The sequence below is a fragment of the Ursus arctos genome, unplaced genomic scaffold (assembly GCF_023065955.2).
Source record: "Ursus arctos isolate Adak ecotype North America unplaced genomic scaffold, UrsArc2.0 scaffold_27, whole genome shotgun sequence".
Lineage (NCBI taxonomy): Eukaryota > Metazoa > Chordata > Mammalia > Carnivora > Ursidae > Ursus > Ursus arctos.
In genome coordinates this window covers 20,125,399-20,143,882 of record NW_026622952.1, presented here as the reverse complement: position 1 = coordinate 20,143,882, position 18,484 = coordinate 20,125,399, and the positions used below count along the sequence as shown (strand labels likewise).

Sequence of the window (18,484 nt, the reverse complement as noted above, 5' to 3'; positions counted from 1 at the left end):
TCCTTCTTCTGGCTCTCGGGATCTTAATTTGTTACTACCTCTCTAAGGTACATCCTTATTTTAGAATAATACTTATGCTTCTTGGGGTATGTGTGAAGCTTAAATTAAGTGTGGAAAGTGGACAGAAATAAAGACCCATGATTGGTGCTATAAAGTTCTACACACCTCTGTAGCCTTTGTCTCTCCCTGTACACACACACAAACACAGACACACACATACCCCTAACTAGTGATGTTAGAAAGCACTGATTTGGATCATCTTAATTTTTCTTTAGACTTTACTTTTCAAAAATCTCACTTGCCTTCATCAGCTCTGAAAAAAAAATCTCTTAAAGAACGATCTGATTTTCTTAGAATTTTCCAAGTTATTCTATCTATAAATTGGTGAGCAAGATGCTTTGAGTATAACTACCTTGAGTTTTGATCAATTAAGGTCTTAAGCCACCCACCATGAGTGCACAGGAGCCTGTCCCCAGAGTCAGGACATAGTACACGGTGTATCATTTCTGTTAGTGTCTATGAGCACAGTGTAGCTCTGTGAGGACGAAGACGTTTTGCTCACTGCTGTGTCTTCAGTACTGAGCACAGCGTGAGGTAAACAGTAGGCATTGAATAACGGACTCAAGGAGTGGACAAAGTACATGGGTAGCCTAACAAAGCCAACCGCATCTTCAGTGGTGTCTGTAAGGACGTCTCCTCCCTCCTGGTAACCTTCTGCAGCCTGTCAAACAACTAAAGTCGTAGGTATTTCAGGCTTAAGATGGATGTTTTGAGATTTTTTGAGAAGAATATTTTATTTATTTGACAGAGAGAGCGAGCGAGAGCACACAGCAGGGGGAGTGTCAGAGGGAGAAGCAGGCTCCTCACTGAGCAAGGAGTCTGATGCGGGACTCGATCCCAGGAGCCTGGGATCATGACCTGAGCCAAGAGCAGACGCTTCACCGACTGAGCCACCCAGGCGCCCCGTGCTTTATTTTATTTAGCTCTGAAGAAACCAGGTCTGGAGGCAGAGAAAAAGAAACAGCCTTTGGTCTCTGTGTGTCTTTTAAAAATTATCGTGAGGTTTGGTTTTTTTCCCCTCTACTATGCCCAGACTGTTTGTCAAAATAAAACCTCTTCTAAAATGGTATCAGTCTCTGAGAAACAAGATTATGATTAAAACTCCATCAAAAAGAACTCTTAATTTACAATCAGGGTCGACAACCTCTATACACAGCATCCATGTGTCTTCGCCAGTTTAAACTTTAAAATTCCATTAGGTTTAACCACGTCAACTCTCTGCAATCTTGAAACGGGCAGGGCTGCACCCCAGTGAGGGCTTCCGGCACACGGTGTCCTAGGTTCTCCCCCTCCTCAAATAATGGAGCTGATTCAATGAGTTCCATTTAGCAAATAATAAATTTATTAGGTGCCTACAAGTACAAAACACTGAAAGCCGCTGTAGGGGGTTATAAAGATGTGTAGAAGAGCCCTGCCCTCAAAGAGCTTACAATCTAGGCGATGTGCCACAATTAGTAAGTTGTGGCAATAGCACTCGAGGTGACTTAGAGTTCCTGGAACATTCACATCCTTTGAATTCTCCTGTTGTCAAACATGTAAGGAATCCTTTCCACAGGAAAGCCGGACAGTGGGAAAGAGGCCTTTTGTGGACTTAAAAGGTGACCTTGGCTTTGCTTATAAGCATCTTTCTCTCGCTGGCTCCTTGTTCTTGTAACCTTCTCCGCATCGTTTCCTAACGACCTTTGTTAGGAGAGAACCTCCACGCTTCCTGAACCTTCACCAGGGTTTCCTGTTTGTTAGCAAGTGGCTCAGTGGCAGTTTGGCCTTGAAATGATTTGCAGTCCGATGTTTCCTTCAGCAAATCTGATTTTCATTGTAGTTGATGCTAGAATGATATGCTTTTGCAATCTGTGGTTTTAAGGGTAGGAGTGAGATGCAGGACACAGGAAAGCAGGCCAGACCTTTCCCTTACTTTAAACATTTAATAGTGCACTTACGGATTATATTCTGTACAGATAGAGAGCAAGTTATAAACCTCTTATTTTTTTTTCACTTAGATTGTATTCACGTAAAGTGTATTTACATTAGGAAAAAAAAAAAGCCTTGAGGTACAAAACCCAAAAGAGTATCTGAGGTATAAATACAAGTATATTTTAAATAATAATTTTTATCATGCTTTATCTATGTTTGAAAGCACAGTGGACATGTGTACATGTTTATCTTAATAGAATGGTATATACAACATACAATCTTACAAATCTGAAAGCTATTAAAATTGAATATACAAGTATATCTTCATGAGGAACACTGATATCCAAAATACTCAAATTTTAAAACTCTAATCTCCCCCCCCACTGCTGCAATTCTTCAAAGAACCTTTGAAATAACACTGACAATGGTAACTAAATTATAACAAAATAAAAATCCTTCTTACAACTCTCATTCATACATTATTCACTTTGTTCCATACAAAATAAATTCACTAATACTGTCTCATGAGTCAATCATTACGGTTAAAGTAAAACCTGGACAAAGACCACCCACCCTTCCAAAGAACTGTGCTGGTGTTTTCTGGGTTTTTCCCCTGTGATAACTATTTTCCTTTACCACTCAAATATAGTCCAAGGGCATCATCATAAAGGAAAGAAAAAGATTTATAGGGAAAACAAAGCAAAAAAACCCACAAACAGAAAAGTTTGTAAAACCAGAAAAACTATTTGCCGAAAATGACAAGTCCAACAATTAAGTATGTGTAGCTTTCAGAAATGCTGTGAATAACAACAATCAACACCTGTTGTTAAATTTTAATACCGTGGGTTAAATTTACAAGGATTTCCTTGGGACATACATAGTTTCCTATGTTTTCAGTGTGTCTTCAAGAGTTTCGGGTATAAACATGAAAATGCAAAGCATTCCAACAGGTAAAAAGTTCCGACGCTTGATTCAGGAGTAGATGTTAGGGTGTTCAGTCGTTACATCTTGACTTATAAAACAAACACAAAAACCCCAAATAAAACTCTGCTATGGAGCTAGTAAGGGCGAGGGGTAGGGGGTAGTTTCTTCCCTGAACTAATCTCTACTGGTTAAAAACTCTATCACTATTTGCAATCAGGTCTAAAGCCAACTGTGTTTGGAAGGGACCCTGGAATCAAGCGACTACGATTACTTTTAAGGAAAGAGGAGGTTGGTAAAAAAGGAATGTGCTTAATACCTCGGGGAAAAAAAAATGAATGAACAAGGGTGTTGGGTCCCGTTTCTGGATGGGTCCACGGGCAGTCAGATATCCCAGGTCAAACTGAACCTGACGCATCAGAATCCTTCTTGGAGGCGTCCCAGTGTGCCAGACACTGCATCCGACGTACACGTCTCTGCCATTCAGCCAGCAACAAACACACATCCACACACTCCCCTGTGCAAACCCTTCTTTGCTCATCTCCGTGAGAAACAGGTCCAAGAGTACCGACTATTCCAGTGGATACACCAGTCCCGCCACACGCTGCAAATAAAATGACATAGGTACACATACACCAGTATCACAAGACAACGAAGTATCTTCATTATTTTCCGTTACGTATTTATAGTTTTGCTTCTCAGAAGCAATTTGAATAAGAATACTTTTTTTTTTCTTTTGCACAGTCTTATATATTCCAGTCAAGGTCTATAATCTAGACCCTCAACAAACAGGAAGCAGCTTTAAAAATGTCTTAAAATCGCTACAGTTGATCCCCACACTCCAACGTATAGTTTTCTCAGTTTCAGGACTAGACTCAGAACCCATTCTTCCAAGGACCGGCAAAGGGCTTTCCAGAAACAACCGTCCGGACGGTGCACACAGCCGCTAGGCTTCAGTAATCACCTAGATTTGGTGTCTTTGGTTTCAGTGTTCTGATTGCTGAAAGAGTCTCGGATCTTCACGACTTCGGCGGCACACAAATGTCCAAAGGATTTTGTGTACCACTCTGGCATGTGGCCCCTGCAACGGAAAGGAAAAGCAGAAGGGTTCTTCACTTTGGAAAGCACTGAAAGAGGCCAGATGGAGTTCCGAGTACATTTCCACGTCTTGGTCCAGAAGCTGCACAAGCAAAGATTACTCCTAGTATTGCAAGGTAACCTCCTGGCGCAGCCATTACACTTTTGGAACCAGAGTTTCTCAAGGAACCATATATTGAGTACAGATACTGAGTGACATCATTCAGGGAAGCTTTAGTGTATAGAACAAAAACAGACCACACAGACGGTTGACAGAGTACCGAGAGGTAAAGACTGCGAATGAGAATTTAACCACTCTGGAAAGTTTTGAGAGGGGCATGTTTTGGCTGTACTGCTGAATTGCAAGAGTTTTCTGATATGAACACAGAGTCATCAATGGCACAGGGTATAGGCCTGATTAATTACTAAAACATTATATATATTCATATATATTCACCTTTTCAAACACCTTTGAATACAAAATGAGAATCACCGGCGTGCTAGTTCAGACTCTCATTTCCTACGGCTTTACATGCATGACAGAAGCAGCGTATTAGCACTTTCTCTAAGGGATCGAAATTCGGAAGCAGGCCCCCAAGGACCAAGAAACAGGAAGGTGTTACTTTATAAAAACTGCTCTTTAGGGAGTAGACAAGATACAATGAAGGGTTCATTTAAGCCATTCTCTGTATCAGACAAAAAGTCTCATCTTCCTCATGACCCTCACCATGTCACAAAAAATCAGAATCAGAACATACCTTAGGTCGGCTCTGCACATGTAGGTGAGTTTGGATTTCCCTGCCCCGCAGGGTTCGATCAAATACCTGGAGAGGAGCACATTGACTCTCACCCCCACCACAGGTGCCCGGTCATGATCCACGGATGTGAGTAAAAGGGCACATGCCCCCTTCGGTAAATTAGTCCTCCATGTTCTGTAGAGACAAAATCAGAGGGAAAAAGATGGAATCTCCTAGAAGCCAAGTTGAAAATGGGCCCCACTATCAGAAGAGACAGCTGAGGGGCAGGGGCAGTTCCTATGCTGTGTGACCCAGTCCTGGATTGATGGCATCCCCTGAACTACTATTGCCCAAGGGCTCTCGAATGAGTAACTGCACACAGAGCCGCTACAGTGCGTATATACTCACACGTCAGTTCTTTGAAAGAGACCCAATATGAAGTGTGACTGAAAACCATTTTTACATTTCACAAATGTATTAGCACATGCACAACCAAACGAGCACTGCTCTGTTGGAAAGCTCCGGACGAATGATGTGCTGTTTCCTCAAAGATTTTTGGAATTCCTCGTTCGATAATGTCTCCAGAGAATTTATGAATTACATATAATTCAGCTTTAATCACAGCTCACTTGGGACTTAAATGTGATTTCCTGGCTTATGCATTCACTAGCTATTTCTAGCAAGAAAATCCATCCTAGAAGAGGCAAGAATCTGCTACCAATGAGCATATTCAATAGAATGTGCCTCTATTCCTTTATTGTGTTTTTAAAAATTTTTAAAAAGACTTTTTTGTTTGAGAGACAGTGAGAGAGCGTGAGCGGGAAGAGGAGCAGAGAGACGGACAAGCAGACTGCGCTGAGCAGAGCCTGATGTGGGGCTCAATCTCATGACCTGGAGATCATGACCTGAGCCAGAATCAAGAGCTGGATGCGTAACCAACTGAGCCACCCAGGCGCCCTGAATGTGCCTCGATTCCAAAAGTGTTCAGACTATTTTTAGGGATGAACACACTACAAGAATACATACAGATATGTTTTCCATATCTGGAAGGATTCAACACTATTTCAGAGGCATACCTTCTATTTTACATAATTTTACCATCTTATCACATTCAGTGACACCAGGCGCATCCTTGCTACAGTCATCTGTTTGGAAGCTCTCACCTCAAAACAACGTAGTCCCGAGCAGGGTGGGGCGCCATACTGTTTTGGACATACTGGTAAATTTCAGTTTGGCTGTCCAGGATTTCAATCACTTTGCAGTCCAACAGGTCTACGTCCCACAGGTGCTGCTCTTTAAGTAGGCGCTTCAAGATTTCCTCAGGCAGAGCAGGGACTTCGATGGTTGACCGCCAAAGCCTCAGAGGAGGTCCTTCGCTCACCTGAAAAGAGGATGTATTTTTCAGTGCTAAGACAATTCACACATACCTACATTTCGAAGGCAAATTGCCAGCTGTATTTACAGTCATGTGTTTAGAGGCTAATTATTATCTATATGCTGGTATTCCCAAGTATATTCAAGAGCAGGCCAGAAAACCTGACCTTGGACCAATTTTCTGGTCCAAATTGTTAACATTCATTTTCCTGGGACTCCTATTAGGGTCAGTGCAATAAAATGAGGTCATTTATCTGCACCCTAATGCCTGCATGGCCATCCAGATGCTCTGTTTATTTCTTTTCCAAGTGGTAGAGACAGGGTCAAGAAATACTATCATGGGCCTATCATGCTAAGCCATAGAAGATGTCCCTGCCCTCAAGGGGCTTTTAGTCCTAACAACTTAATTTCTCCCCCCAAATAATCCCCACTCATTAAAGGGCCAAGAAAAGAGTGGCTGAGAATAGAGGAGCGTGCAAGGGGATGGAAAAACCTAAGCATGTCACAGAATGCCCTAAAGCCCAATACATCTAGCCCAGGGAATGGTACTGTGATTCTGTGGAACCAACGGATTTCAGTAGATGGCTCCTCCAACAAGCGTGAGATGACTGTGATTCCTTGCTGACCTGGCTTCCACTCTTCCCTGGAGAACTGAATCACCCGGCTGGCCAGGTCTACAAGGAAGGAATGGGTGACAGATGCCCACAGAGAGGTGAGCTGGCCACAGGGTCTTGCCTCTGATGAACCTGAATCCTGACTGCTAGAACTCGACTGGCTGACGACAGGGCCAAGACTTACCTTCTTGTAGGACAGCTCGGCCTGCTCAGACGTGGAGTAGCTGACCCAGCCTTTAAACTTCTCCTTGACCTCTTTAAACAGGCTATCCACACAGTCCTGGAGGAAGTGCTGGTAGTCAGCTGACTCGTCATGACGCAGGCGTCCCAGTGCTTCTAGAGTGAGGGGCTTCAGCTCCTGTTCCGTGTAGGAATTCCGACATCGACTCATTTCCTCAGGAACCTGTGGGGGATGTGAGAGACCAAAAGGAGGTGAGTGTGCCTGTACTCGTGACCGATGCCCATCAGTGGAAGGGGCGGTGCAGGGACAACACACTGGGTTCTCAGGGCAGTGGGCACTCCAGCTGCTGTTTCCAGCACACTGAGGAGTGGGCCTGCCAACCTCCCAGGTTGTATCCTGAGGATACAAACACATCACCTTCATAAACGTATCTAAAAAGCCTACTCTCATGTAAGGTGTTCTTCTGCTTTGGAAAGTCACAGTAGGAGGGTAAATGACAAATACGGGCTTACATGGAGGAGGACAGGCTTCTCAGACACAGAATTTATTTCGGATCATTGGTTGTTTTCGCTTCTTAAGTCAAGGGTGTGGAGATAGGCAAGTTTCAGTGCTAATGCATTAACTCTAATGAGCTTATACATTATAAAATAAGTAAGATGTTCTTAGAAAAGGAAAGAAACAGACATTCTTGAGCTATGTATATAATCTCCAACTATGGAAAGATCTTTTGGTAAGGTATGAACTGATGGGGCCTAGATTTTGTCCTAACGATTTACGTCATCCTCAACCAATCGCAAGGCTCCCCAACTCCTTACCTGGAAAAGCTTTTTGCACTCAGCAATCATATGGGCCAGACCCTGAGTGGCGGCGAGGTTTTCATTCAAATCTTTCTGATCTGGTTTGCCCAAACTTTGTTTTCTTTGCATTACCCTAGGCAGAAGAAATAAGGGAGGGGGAAGATTCAAATATTTATGCATTTTTAATTAATGTGTTATTCTAGGAAACCCAAAGGAGAGGGAAAAAAAAAAACATTTTACCGGAGCCTATGTGCTACTAGGAGCTCAAGAGAGCTTTACTTTGGTCACTAAAATTCCTCACTTTTATCAGCAAAGCACAAAAAACATGAAAGGGACTGTTTTCAGTGAGATCTGGGCTGTTTAAGGCCGTCATGTTAAACAGGTTCCTACTTAAATAGGGCAGCGGGGAAGGTCTATGTATGTTGGGGGGGAGACAGAAAGGCAGCTTCAAGGGGTGCGTGGAGAGAAGGCACTGTACGATGCAGTAAATAGTGTCACTATTCTTTTAGTTTAAATAAATAAAGTCCCCTTCCTGAAGGTGAGGGGCCCATCTATTGTTTCCTAGAGGTTCTGTCTTAATCTTATCTGATCTCTCTCTTCTGCTCCTCTCTAGTTCCCTATCCTATTGAAGATGGAATGCCTCAGTTCACGTGAGAACTAGATAAAAAGATACTTTAAGTATCGTATGGCTTTCAACAGCAACGCTAACTTCCACTAGCACAACTAGGCCTCAGGCCTGTAGCGAAGGAGTGTCTCTCGAGTATCTTTAGAGCTGAGGACAAGGATCAGCGGATGGGTTCAACGTAAGGGGTTAAGCCCAGTTAGTGCCTCCTTTCTTCCCTGCTCTGCTGTGAGGCCCTTACGTGAAATATTCACGGCAGTAAGAAGCTCCAATGGCCTCTGCCATTTCCCTGTTAGCTGTGGGAAGTTACTTATTAAACTGACCCTCCCTGCCGTCTCACTTCCCAGCCAGGATCTTCACCTCCCATGACTGCTACAAGGATTAAATAAGAGAATGAATGTCAAGGGTGTAGTCCTGTGGTTGTGCTGAGCAAATATCAGCCTTTGATACTTTCCAGATCCTCTGACTTCGTCTTCAGCCACTCCCAGCTCATATACACCCAGGGAGAAACTTTGCACACAATTGGCTTAGGCCCGGTCCTGGCTTTGAGGCTCAATGTTATCCTTAGTTCTTTTAGACCCAGCTAATTACCTTAACAACGTCCAGCACAGGCTGGGGGCTTGTCTTTCTTGACCCTGAAGAAGCCAGGGCAGCAAGGACCTTATTTCCATCCAGTTTGGGAGGTCAGTTACATGGTTACAATACATAACAAATACCTTGGTGAGGAAAATGTGACCTGTGTTTTTATAAAATCTGAAAGGATGAAACAAAAAAAAAAAATCTGCATGATTTTTTGCTGGCAGAAAGCGTGATGGCAAGGTCACGAGGATTAGGGCAAACACTGGCCACAGCAAAGCGCATATCCAAATCTCTCTCTCATAACCTGCTTGCCACTAGATTGTCTAGAAAGTCACAGCCCCAGGGCTGAGAAGAAAGGAGGGAAGTACGGGGGCTGTGAAGCAAGGAGGCAAACTCCTTTTTGCTTGACTCAGGTGTGAGTCCAAGAAACACACGGGGACAACGGAGAAGGAAAGGTAGGCTGTCCCGGTCTGAAGAACAGAGCATGTGTGTGCACATCTCGCTGGACCCGTACCTTGGAGAAGAATTCTCTCTCTTCAGGGTGTTCAGGTGGAAAAGGGAAGGCGCTAGGCACACAGCCAGGTTGGTGGGAGTCATCTGGTTTTCTTTTACAGCTGCTGTGACATCGCTCAAGAAATAAAGAAGGGTCTGTAGGACCTCCCGGTTCTCATCAGGCAGGAGCATAATGGCGGCCTTGATGGCCTGGAGGCGCTGGTCCTTGGGCACACCTGTACAACACCAGCATTTCCCTGTCAACTCAGTGCTTTTCCACGCACGTTGCAAGAACACGTCCCAAAGCAAATATCAGCCCCAACGACCTCAGCTCAGTTCTGAACAAGCACTTGCAGAGAGTGTACTTGAGGTTAATATGGAAGAAATTAGGGACCACCACCAGCGTCACTACCCTCAAGTATTTCCTGCCTGTGGAGGAGTCAAAAAATTTTCAACACCCACAATGCCAATATCCTCCTTAATTCACCTCGGAGTTCAACTCCAGATATGATGCCTGTTCTTTTGGTTTACAGAATTAGTTTTTCTAAGTATTTTTTTAGAAATCCTTAGTTTACCATTCTCGATTACCAAAAACATTACACACATTTATACTTTGATTTGGTCTCAGTGAAAAATCGTATCTAAGATATGTACGAAGGGACAAAAACATTCTCAGCCTTTACACAAAATGTTCAGTATGTCTGGGGACTTTCCATAATTATAACTGATCTGCTCATTTGTAAAATGTGGAAAGGAAGCTGCTAAAATACTCAGTTGAAACAACAGCTATTTTTACTAGTAATTTCTTTAAGTTTTGGAAAGCATACGGAGAGACGATTATAAAAATATATGCTTGAGAAACAAGTCAGTAAAATAACATACATGTAGAAAATGCTGGGCCCAACCTTCAGGCCTCCTTTACTACGCCAATCTGTCTTTCAGGAGGCATGTGGTGGAAAAATCAAGTCACTCAAGTGCAGCTCCATAGGACAAACTGATTAAAACAGCTCCATGGTTACAATACATAACAAATACCTCGGTGAGGAAAATGTGACCTGTGTTTTTATAAAATCTGAAAGGATGAAACAAATAATGAAATAATCCAGACCAGCTCCATTTCTCATAAAATGAAGTCCAACGCGCTGGTTTAAAGACAATTTGAGCACGAAGAGAGAAGCTGCTTTTATATTACATTGCTGTAACACCACACTGAGCCAAGAAAAACACGGGGCTGTAAATGCTGTAATCCTGACCTTGATCATTAATTTAGACAACTGTTTGCTTTAAGCTTTACTTAAAAGTGAGAAGGGCATGGGTATTGTTGTCCCAAGTATTTCTGGCAGAAGCTGAGATGTGTAACAGAAAAAGATTATTTATTCATTTTACAGCAAGATAAAACACACAGACACCTGTGAAGTTTGAAACACAACAGGCCCTGCTAGAGAGCTGCGAATCAACAGAAGTATCTTGGTACCTGCTCTTCTAAGCATCTTAGATAACACTGTTCTAGAAACAAATGAAAGCATGAGCTCCTGGATCAGAATGGAAGAATGTGAGGAGCACCTGGGTGGCTCAGTCGGTTAAGCACCCATCTCTTGATTTCGGCTTAGGTCATGATCTCAGGGTCATGAGATCGAGCCTGACATCGGGCTCTGCACTTGGCGTAGAGTCTCCCTAAGTTTCTCTCTTTCTCTCTCCCTCTGCTCCAAACCCCCCAAAAGAATGTAAGAGTGTGTAACTGCTCCAGTAATTAGAGAATGATAAGGGAAATCTATTTTTGCATTATGCAACGGGTATACAGAAACCTGTTCCACAAACAAGGAGAAAAGGAAGAAATCGATGACACATATTTCCAAGAGGTCATCGTGTGGGTCCAAAAGAACGGTGTGAAAGGAAGCCACAGGTTTCTGCTGGTGCCGCTTTTCCCCAAGGCCAACAATGTGGAGATCAGAGGACACTTACACTGATAGATCTGTAGAAAGGTTTCTGAGAGTTTGTTCGTCATCAGTGGCTCAGGAAGGTCTCGAAAATACTGCTTCAGCATGTCCGCCACATCATAAGCAGACTGCCCCTCGTAGCTGACACAATCTATAGCACTTTCATTCATCTGGCGCAGAGCCTGAATCCGCGATTTGACACCGGATTTTCTAAAAAGCCCGACCTGTTGGAAGAAAAACATTACACGTCAGGATAGGAGCAACATTTCCACTACAGAATTATGAACGGAAGCATGAGTCCGAGGCCCCACGACTCCGTGGGACCTGTGCGCAGTGGGCCTCACCTGATCCAAACAATGGTTGCGAAGGTAGCGCATGGCCTGCTGGATGCTCTGGGGCAGGGGCTGTCCTGTGCGCTGCACATTGACCGTCAGAGGGACCCCGAACACATTCCGGTCCTTGTAGTCTGGAACCTTGATCCTTTTCATGAACTTGGGCACAGCCCTATTTAAAGAACAGTAGTGAGAGTGGGGAGAGATGTTTATTTGTATACTCTTATCCATCTTTGCAGGTAAACCCTGTGGGCTTCGCATCTGTGCTATTAAGGTGGCTATTTAAATAAAATGACAAATTTAGTTCCTCAGTTGTATTAGCCACGGTTCAAGCAGTCACGAGCCGTCTTATGGCCAGTATCTACCACACAAGCAAATACAGAACATTTCCACAGTCATAGTTCCGTGGGATAGTGTTATTCTGGATCTTCCAAGAGTTGGGGGCTACGAGACCCAGAACATTTTCTCTGTTGGGGATTCTCCTTCCACTATTATTTCTGAGAACTGGGTCTATATCCTTAAGGGAGCTGATGGGCTTCCTTACAAAATGGCAGCATGGGAAGGAACAGAAACAGAAAACAACATTCAAGACCCTATGAGGTGCTTCACAACAGAATCTGAAAAACATGTTCCTGTTTGTTCTGTAAATGGACAAGAATCATTTCTAAGTGTTTGATGACTTTCAAAGCATTTAAGGTATAAAAGGATCATGTAACGCTAAATGAGAAAATAGCAAATACACGGTGTTGGTCCAACTTAATGAGAACCAACTCCAGAGCTCAACAGTGGGGGCCAAGCTAATGACCCGAAGTCAAAATAAATTCTCCTGCTGATGACCCTGGAGAGTATAACATCTTTAGGTTTCTAAAGGAAGATGGAAAAGAACAATGAAGGTTTTGTGAGCCTACGCTAGGCTCCCTGGAGTCCTAAAACCAGGCCTAGCCCCAGCAGTATACAGAACAGCAGGAAACCGATGTCATGCATTTAATGCTGTCAAGCAGAAATTTCAGCTCTACAAGTGACCTCTCTAAATGGGACAAGAAAGGGCAAGGCCAAACAGGAAAAGAACTTTGTGCAGAATTTCTCCCTATTCCATGGATCCCACAATGCAAGGCTTTTACATTTGGTTTAGACTCACTGGAGAAACTGACCAGAACTCAAGAAGTATTACGGACTTTCAGATTCTTGAGGGTTTGGTGGGAAGGGGGTGGGCAACTCAGAAACGAGAATGTAAAATATGTACTTTTAAATAGCCAGTAGGGAAAACAGGCCTCTAAGCACAGTGGAACACTGCAGAAGACAGGCTGCTTTGACCTCTGAGGGCTTCCCGACGGCCACGACACGTTACTGTTTATAGCCCTACGAAAGGTAAAACTAAAGTGCAGAGCCAAATTTGTATTTCCATACAGTTAAGTATATGGTATCATGGCTATAAGTGTGTATAATACTCGCTTTGTCGGGGGAGAAAAGCCCACCGGCGGAATGTGCAAAGAACACATTACGATCTCCACAGAGAATCTGAAGCATGCGGGGATAAACCGGTCAATACTTATTTCTGTCATTCAGAACAAACAACTTCTGTATTTAGCAAGGCTCACATAATAACAGCCTTTGAACGGGAGGTGCTTTGATGCTGAAGTTAAACTCACTACGAGTCCTGAGGAGAGGAGGAGCTGGAGAGAGAAAGAACACTTATGCTGCTTTGCCCACTCTCCCGGGCACCGCTGGTTGCTACTAAGGGAAATGGGCTGCTTCTCCATTTTTATAAAAAGCAGAGGTTGGGCAACTGGGATGCTGAACACTCAGAAGAATGGAAAGACTTACAGATACCCAGCGGACACTGTGAAATGCACTTGCATGCCAATCTGGAAGCAGGTCTCTGCTTTGCACTGACAGCAGAGAAGTTACGGTATGCACACATTAGGTCTCATCCATGACCCATCCAGCCTAATGGTCTCCGTCTCATGTTGCAGACACCAAGGGTTGTATTTTTGAAAGTAATTACAAACAGTTCATCTGATGAATTTTACCTTTGCGTATATTTTAGTGTATAATATCTTAGAGCAGTGAATTCCTTATATTTATTACTCACTGTTTAAGAGTCTTTATTGGAAAAAACATAACCTAAATTTTTTAGCACAGGTAGATTTTTGAGTGATGCTTCAATATTTACATCAAAAACAATTTCTAAAAACATACACAAGGAGTATTATAAGGCCAGATGCTGTACACCAAACATTTCAAGGTTGGTCTCAACATCCTATGATCTGAACAAAATTTTCCCTTGCTTCCTTCCATAAGTATGATCTGATACTATACATATATTTACCTATGGTGGGCTGTTCCTTTTTTTTCTTAAGATTTATTTATTTTAGAGAGAGAGAGAGAGACAGTGTGAGCAGGGGGAGGGGCAGAGAGAGGGAGAGGGAGAGAATCCTCAAGCAGACTCCCTGCTGATTACGAAGCCAGATGAGGGGCTGGATCTCACGACCCTGAGATCGTGACCTGAGCCAAAATCAAGAGTCGGATGCTTACCCGACAGAGCCACCCAGGCGCCCCTGGTGGGCTATGCCTAACACTGGGCAGGAGGCACCGATACTGCGTGATGGAGCAGCAGTGCATTCTCACGCCAACAACCGGCGGTTTGTCAATCCGAGAGCTGCAACTCCCTCAACCAATCCCACCACTAATTCCCCAAAGTGAGACTGGCTTGAGCAGTATCAAATATGGCCTCAAGAAGGCAGATTAATTAGGATGACAGTTGCCTCTAAAGGCCACAATACTCGGTGTTGGGACAGCTTCAAGGAGCTGACCAAAAACATTTCCAGTTAGTTTACTGAGCACAGTGAACCCTTACCAGCTAAAACCATGCTTATTAGAAGGTGTGTATTTCTCCAGCAGGGCGGTTAACTTTAGGAGCGAGTATTTCTGCAGCAAGTTCATCTGGGCCACTGACTGGCAGTTAATCTGCAGTGATACGGAGTTTAAGCTCGGCCGATGGGAGCTCTGGAAACTGTGCCATCTCAGCCTGTGCCTGTGGAGAAGACCGGGGGAGGGTGTGAGTACGAGCACTTTTTAACGGGTAGACACAACACCAGCAGTGGCTGCTCACTGGACTCTTAGGAACGGAGAAGACCCAACTCCCATCCCATTCTTTTCCCTTCCCCGCTGTGGTAAAGTACACATGACATAAAGAACCATCTTAACCACTGCTAAGTGTACAGCTCAGAGGCCTTGAATACCTTCACACTGTTGTACAACCATCACCACCAACCACCCTCAAGACTTACTTCCTCTTCCCAAACGGAAACTCTATGCCCGCTAAACAATACCCGTGCGTTTTGGATGTTAGAATCTCCTGGTCTGTCACTTTTCTTGGGAACCCCCAGGGCTACGAATGCCATAGCTAAGCCCATTTCCCCCACACAAGAGCAGAAGCAGCCCCTTCCTGGGCCTCCCTCCCCCATCTCCAGAGGAAAGCAAGGCTCTCACCTATTGGACCTGGTCAGGGAGGCCCCAACCCCAGAATCCCTCCTTTCCGGGATGTCCGAGGGCTCTTCGGGTTCATTCAGTGAGTTGCCCGTACTGTCTAGGTCACTGGGTGTGGCTCGGTCGTTGTCCACATCCAGGTGTATCTGTTTGGGAGAGGACGGGCACGGAGAGACCGAGTCCAGGGCTGAGTCAGAGTCTCCCTCATCCGAAAACTTCTCCGACCACTGGTTGACTATCCTCTGCATCCCCTTCACATGGTAGAGGATGTCATCCAGCTCGGGGAAGATGTCCTCGTTCTCCAGGTCGGCCAGGTCCCCTGAACTGGAATAGAGGATGGAGCCCGGCACGTTGTCATAGATACTCAGGCGGCTGCTCATGGAGCTGGAGGAATTGCGTCTCTTAAGCTCCTTGGGACTGTCGCTGCTGTTTTCCCTCCTCAGGCTGATGTGGCCGGGGCCGTGGAAGCTTCCAGTCCTCCAGTTCACGGAGCTATTACTCCCCGAGGGAGAGAAACTGCCATTGGAGAGGGCCTTGGGGAAAGTGCCAGGCTTATGATCTTCCGGGATGTAGAACACTGTGTCCTCCGGGTAGGTCTCGCGGTTCTTAAAGTTCTGTTCCATAACGTTGTTGAACGTGGACTGATTGAACGGATCGAAGCCCTCCAAGTACATGCCCACCCGCTTGTTGCAGGCGCTGAGGCTCCGGGTCCTGGTGACAGGGCTGGGCGTGCTCACGGCGCTGCTGGTCTCCGACTGGCTGCTGCTGCTGCTGGTCTGCGTGGAGTTGGAGACGCTCCGCTTCCGCACGGCCGGCACGTTGATGTGGTTGCCGTTGAGCGCGGAGATCTCCACGCAGTTCAGCTGCTTCAGCTTCTCCTCGTCCATCCCCTCCTGCAGGATGGGCCCGCTGATGATCAGCCCCAGCTTGGAAGGCGCCTTGTGCTTGCTGTGGTGCGAGCCCTTGAGCTTCAAGCTCTCCATGCGCTTCAGCAGGCTGCGCGTCTTGGACTTGGCGTTCTTCTCGTGGCCCTTCATGCTGAAGCTGAAGCTGGACAGTTCCTTGGGCGAGGGCAGGCTGCAGAAGGAGTCATCGTTGCCCACGAAGTTGCCGGAGGAGCAGACGCTGATGACCGAGTTCGTGCGCGGTGTCGCCGCGTCCCCGGCGTGGGGCATGTGCACGGGGACGCTGCCCGTGCTGCTGAGGCTGAGGACGGAGGCCACCTCCTGGCGCTCGCTGAGGTCCGTCAGCATACTTTCGTGGCTGGCCGCATTCTTCAGGTGGGCGTCGTCGGGGGCCCCGGGGGCTGGGTCCTGCTTTGAAGAAAAGACATCAAACTCTTCCAGCCGGGACCACCTCTTGCTGTCCCTCTGGAAAGTCCATTTGCCGCTTATTGCACAGGGCTCGTCCTCGTCCGAATCCTCACTCTGCAAGGACAGAATGGAGGCACTCATCGCTGGGACCGGCAGACAGCAGGGAGCAGGGAGCAGGGTGCGCGCCGGGGGCCCAGGATGCCGCTCATGATATGCCACTGGTGTCAATTCCCCCTTTATGTCTTTATTTTATTATGTATTATTATTTGATTTGATGATGGTGGTGATTATTTTATTATTATTTTTTCACATTACAAAGATGTACCTCAGGACTTTAATAGTTTTGAAAAAGCCTGACCAAGTGTCTCAGGCTAAGTAAGAATTATTTTGTAGAAACTGTTGGATCTATAGGCTGTTCTTTAATTGCTCACAGAGGAAACCTCTTGAGATCTGTGAAAATTCCAGGCATGCAAAATATTTTGAACTGGAGTCAGCAACGGGCAGGACTCCCTCTGGTCTGCCTCCAGTTTTGCTGTCTGTTGATAGCATGTGTTTATATTCTCTTTTGCAATTAAAAAAGGTAGTTTTCAAACACTAAGAAGAATGGTCACTGAAATGTGTAGCCACCCTAAAAGGGTACAAGATCTCCTAACAGACCAGTGGAGACACCAAGCAAGGTGAGCCCCCACATCTCTTCAGTCTGTTGCTTGTCAGCTTCCTACCTGGTCTTTTCCGTCCCCTCCCCCACCAGACATGGGATGGGGAGCTAATGCCACATGCGTCCTATGAAGTTTCAACCTCAGACATGCTCCAGGCAATTTCACAAGGCTTCACAAATACCCAGTCCTGACAGCATGGAACGTTCAAAAACGTGAAGTAACATCTTCGCTGACTATGCTTGATTTACAGGCAGGACTCAGGGTTAATGCTGCGTCACAAACTACCGCGTCTGAGCCTTTTAGGCGGGACCTCAGAAGGCACCATTCAGTATGATGCATGTCTTTCCCACTGGTGTGGAAAATATCCCATGGCCCATGTGTCACAGGACAAGGAGTGGAGAGCATGAAACGCTGACTTGTAGACTCCTCTCCACAGCTCAGTGGGTGCTAAGGTTCCAGTCCATTTGTTTAAAAGGTTTAACTCCCCCAAAAAGGCAGCTTGTTGCAAGTCAGGGACTCTAGGATAATTAAAATCTGTACTCCGAACACTCAGAAATATGTTCTTTGACCAAACTTATTCCTGTTTACTCTAATTTGTGACACTCACTCCCAGGACTACACCCACCTCTTCTCCTAAGATCTCATAAAAGGGCCTCACATTTCATACACACAAGTTATGTACCACCATTTGACTAGAATGTGTGGGATTTTCCGCCCTTCCCTCCATCTCCCCCAACTCTTTTCCTCCCTCCAGTCTCTCATAATTCTTCAGTACCTCACAAGCCAGCCTTTTCTTCTATCCCTGCAGCTCTGACACATGGTTACTGTTACATGTGGGAAGAGAGAGTGTTCCCAAAGAACTTTAGCTGTGATTTCTGAAGGGAATAATGGAGGATTCACTGGGATTTCCTAAGACTCATTCCTTTAATCTGTAGTAGACACTGAGTTAACAAGGCAAAATAATAGATGATTTGTTCCAATCAAGAACAGTTGGAAAAAAACCCTCATAGATACAGAGAACAGACTGGTGGTTGCCAGAGGCAGGGGTCAAAAGGTACAAACTTCCTGTTATAAAATAAATAAGTTTTGGGGATGTGATGCATAGCACGGTGACTAGAGTCAATAATGCTATATTGTATATTTGAAAATGGCTAAGAAAGTAGATCTTAAAAATTCTCATCTCAACAAAAAAAATGTTGTAACTGTGTGGTGATGGATGTTAACGAGACTTATTGTGGTGATCACACTGTAATACACATAATATTGAATCACTATGTTGTACACCTGAAACTAGTATTATGTGTCAATTTTATCTCAATTAAAAAAAAACAACCAATGGGAAAAACGTCAATTTAGTGGCTAGCTGGAATTGCTGGTTTCAGTTACATA

At 45.0% G+C, this 18,484-nt stretch overlaps 1 protein-coding gene across 13 annotated transcripts in view; it reads right to left on the bottom strand.

Annotated features, from left to right (window-relative positions):
• Window positions 1–1,379: 1,379 nt before the first annotated feature.
• The window catches only part of DLC1 (DLC1 Rho GTPase activating protein), a 514,332-nt gene continuing 497,227 nt past the window's right edge, over window positions 1,380–18,484 (bottom strand). For all 13 annotated transcript variants that reach the window (XM_057303350.1, XM_048226234.2, XM_048226233.2 and 10 more), the window contains 10 exons: window positions 15,127–16,550; window positions 14,492–14,668; window positions 11,647–11,806; window positions 11,328–11,526; window positions 9,388–9,601; window positions 7,691–7,805; window positions 6,879–7,097; window positions 5,870–6,087; window positions 4,728–4,901; window positions 1,380–3,973 (listed from right to left, as the gene is read on the bottom strand). In XM_057303350.1, the coding sequence (XP_057159333.1) occupies window positions 3,853–3,973; window positions 4,728–4,901; window positions 5,870–6,087; window positions 6,879–7,097; window positions 7,691–7,805; window positions 9,388–9,601; window positions 11,328–11,526; window positions 11,647–11,806; window positions 14,492–14,668; window positions 15,127–16,550 (3,021 nt within the window). In that variant the 3' untranslated portion in view covers window positions 1,380–3,852. The remainder of the gene's footprint in view (window positions 3,974–4,727; window positions 4,902–5,869; window positions 6,088–6,878; window positions 7,098–7,690; window positions 7,806–9,387; window positions 9,602–11,327; window positions 11,527–11,646; window positions 11,807–14,491; window positions 14,669–15,126; window positions 16,551–18,484) is intronic.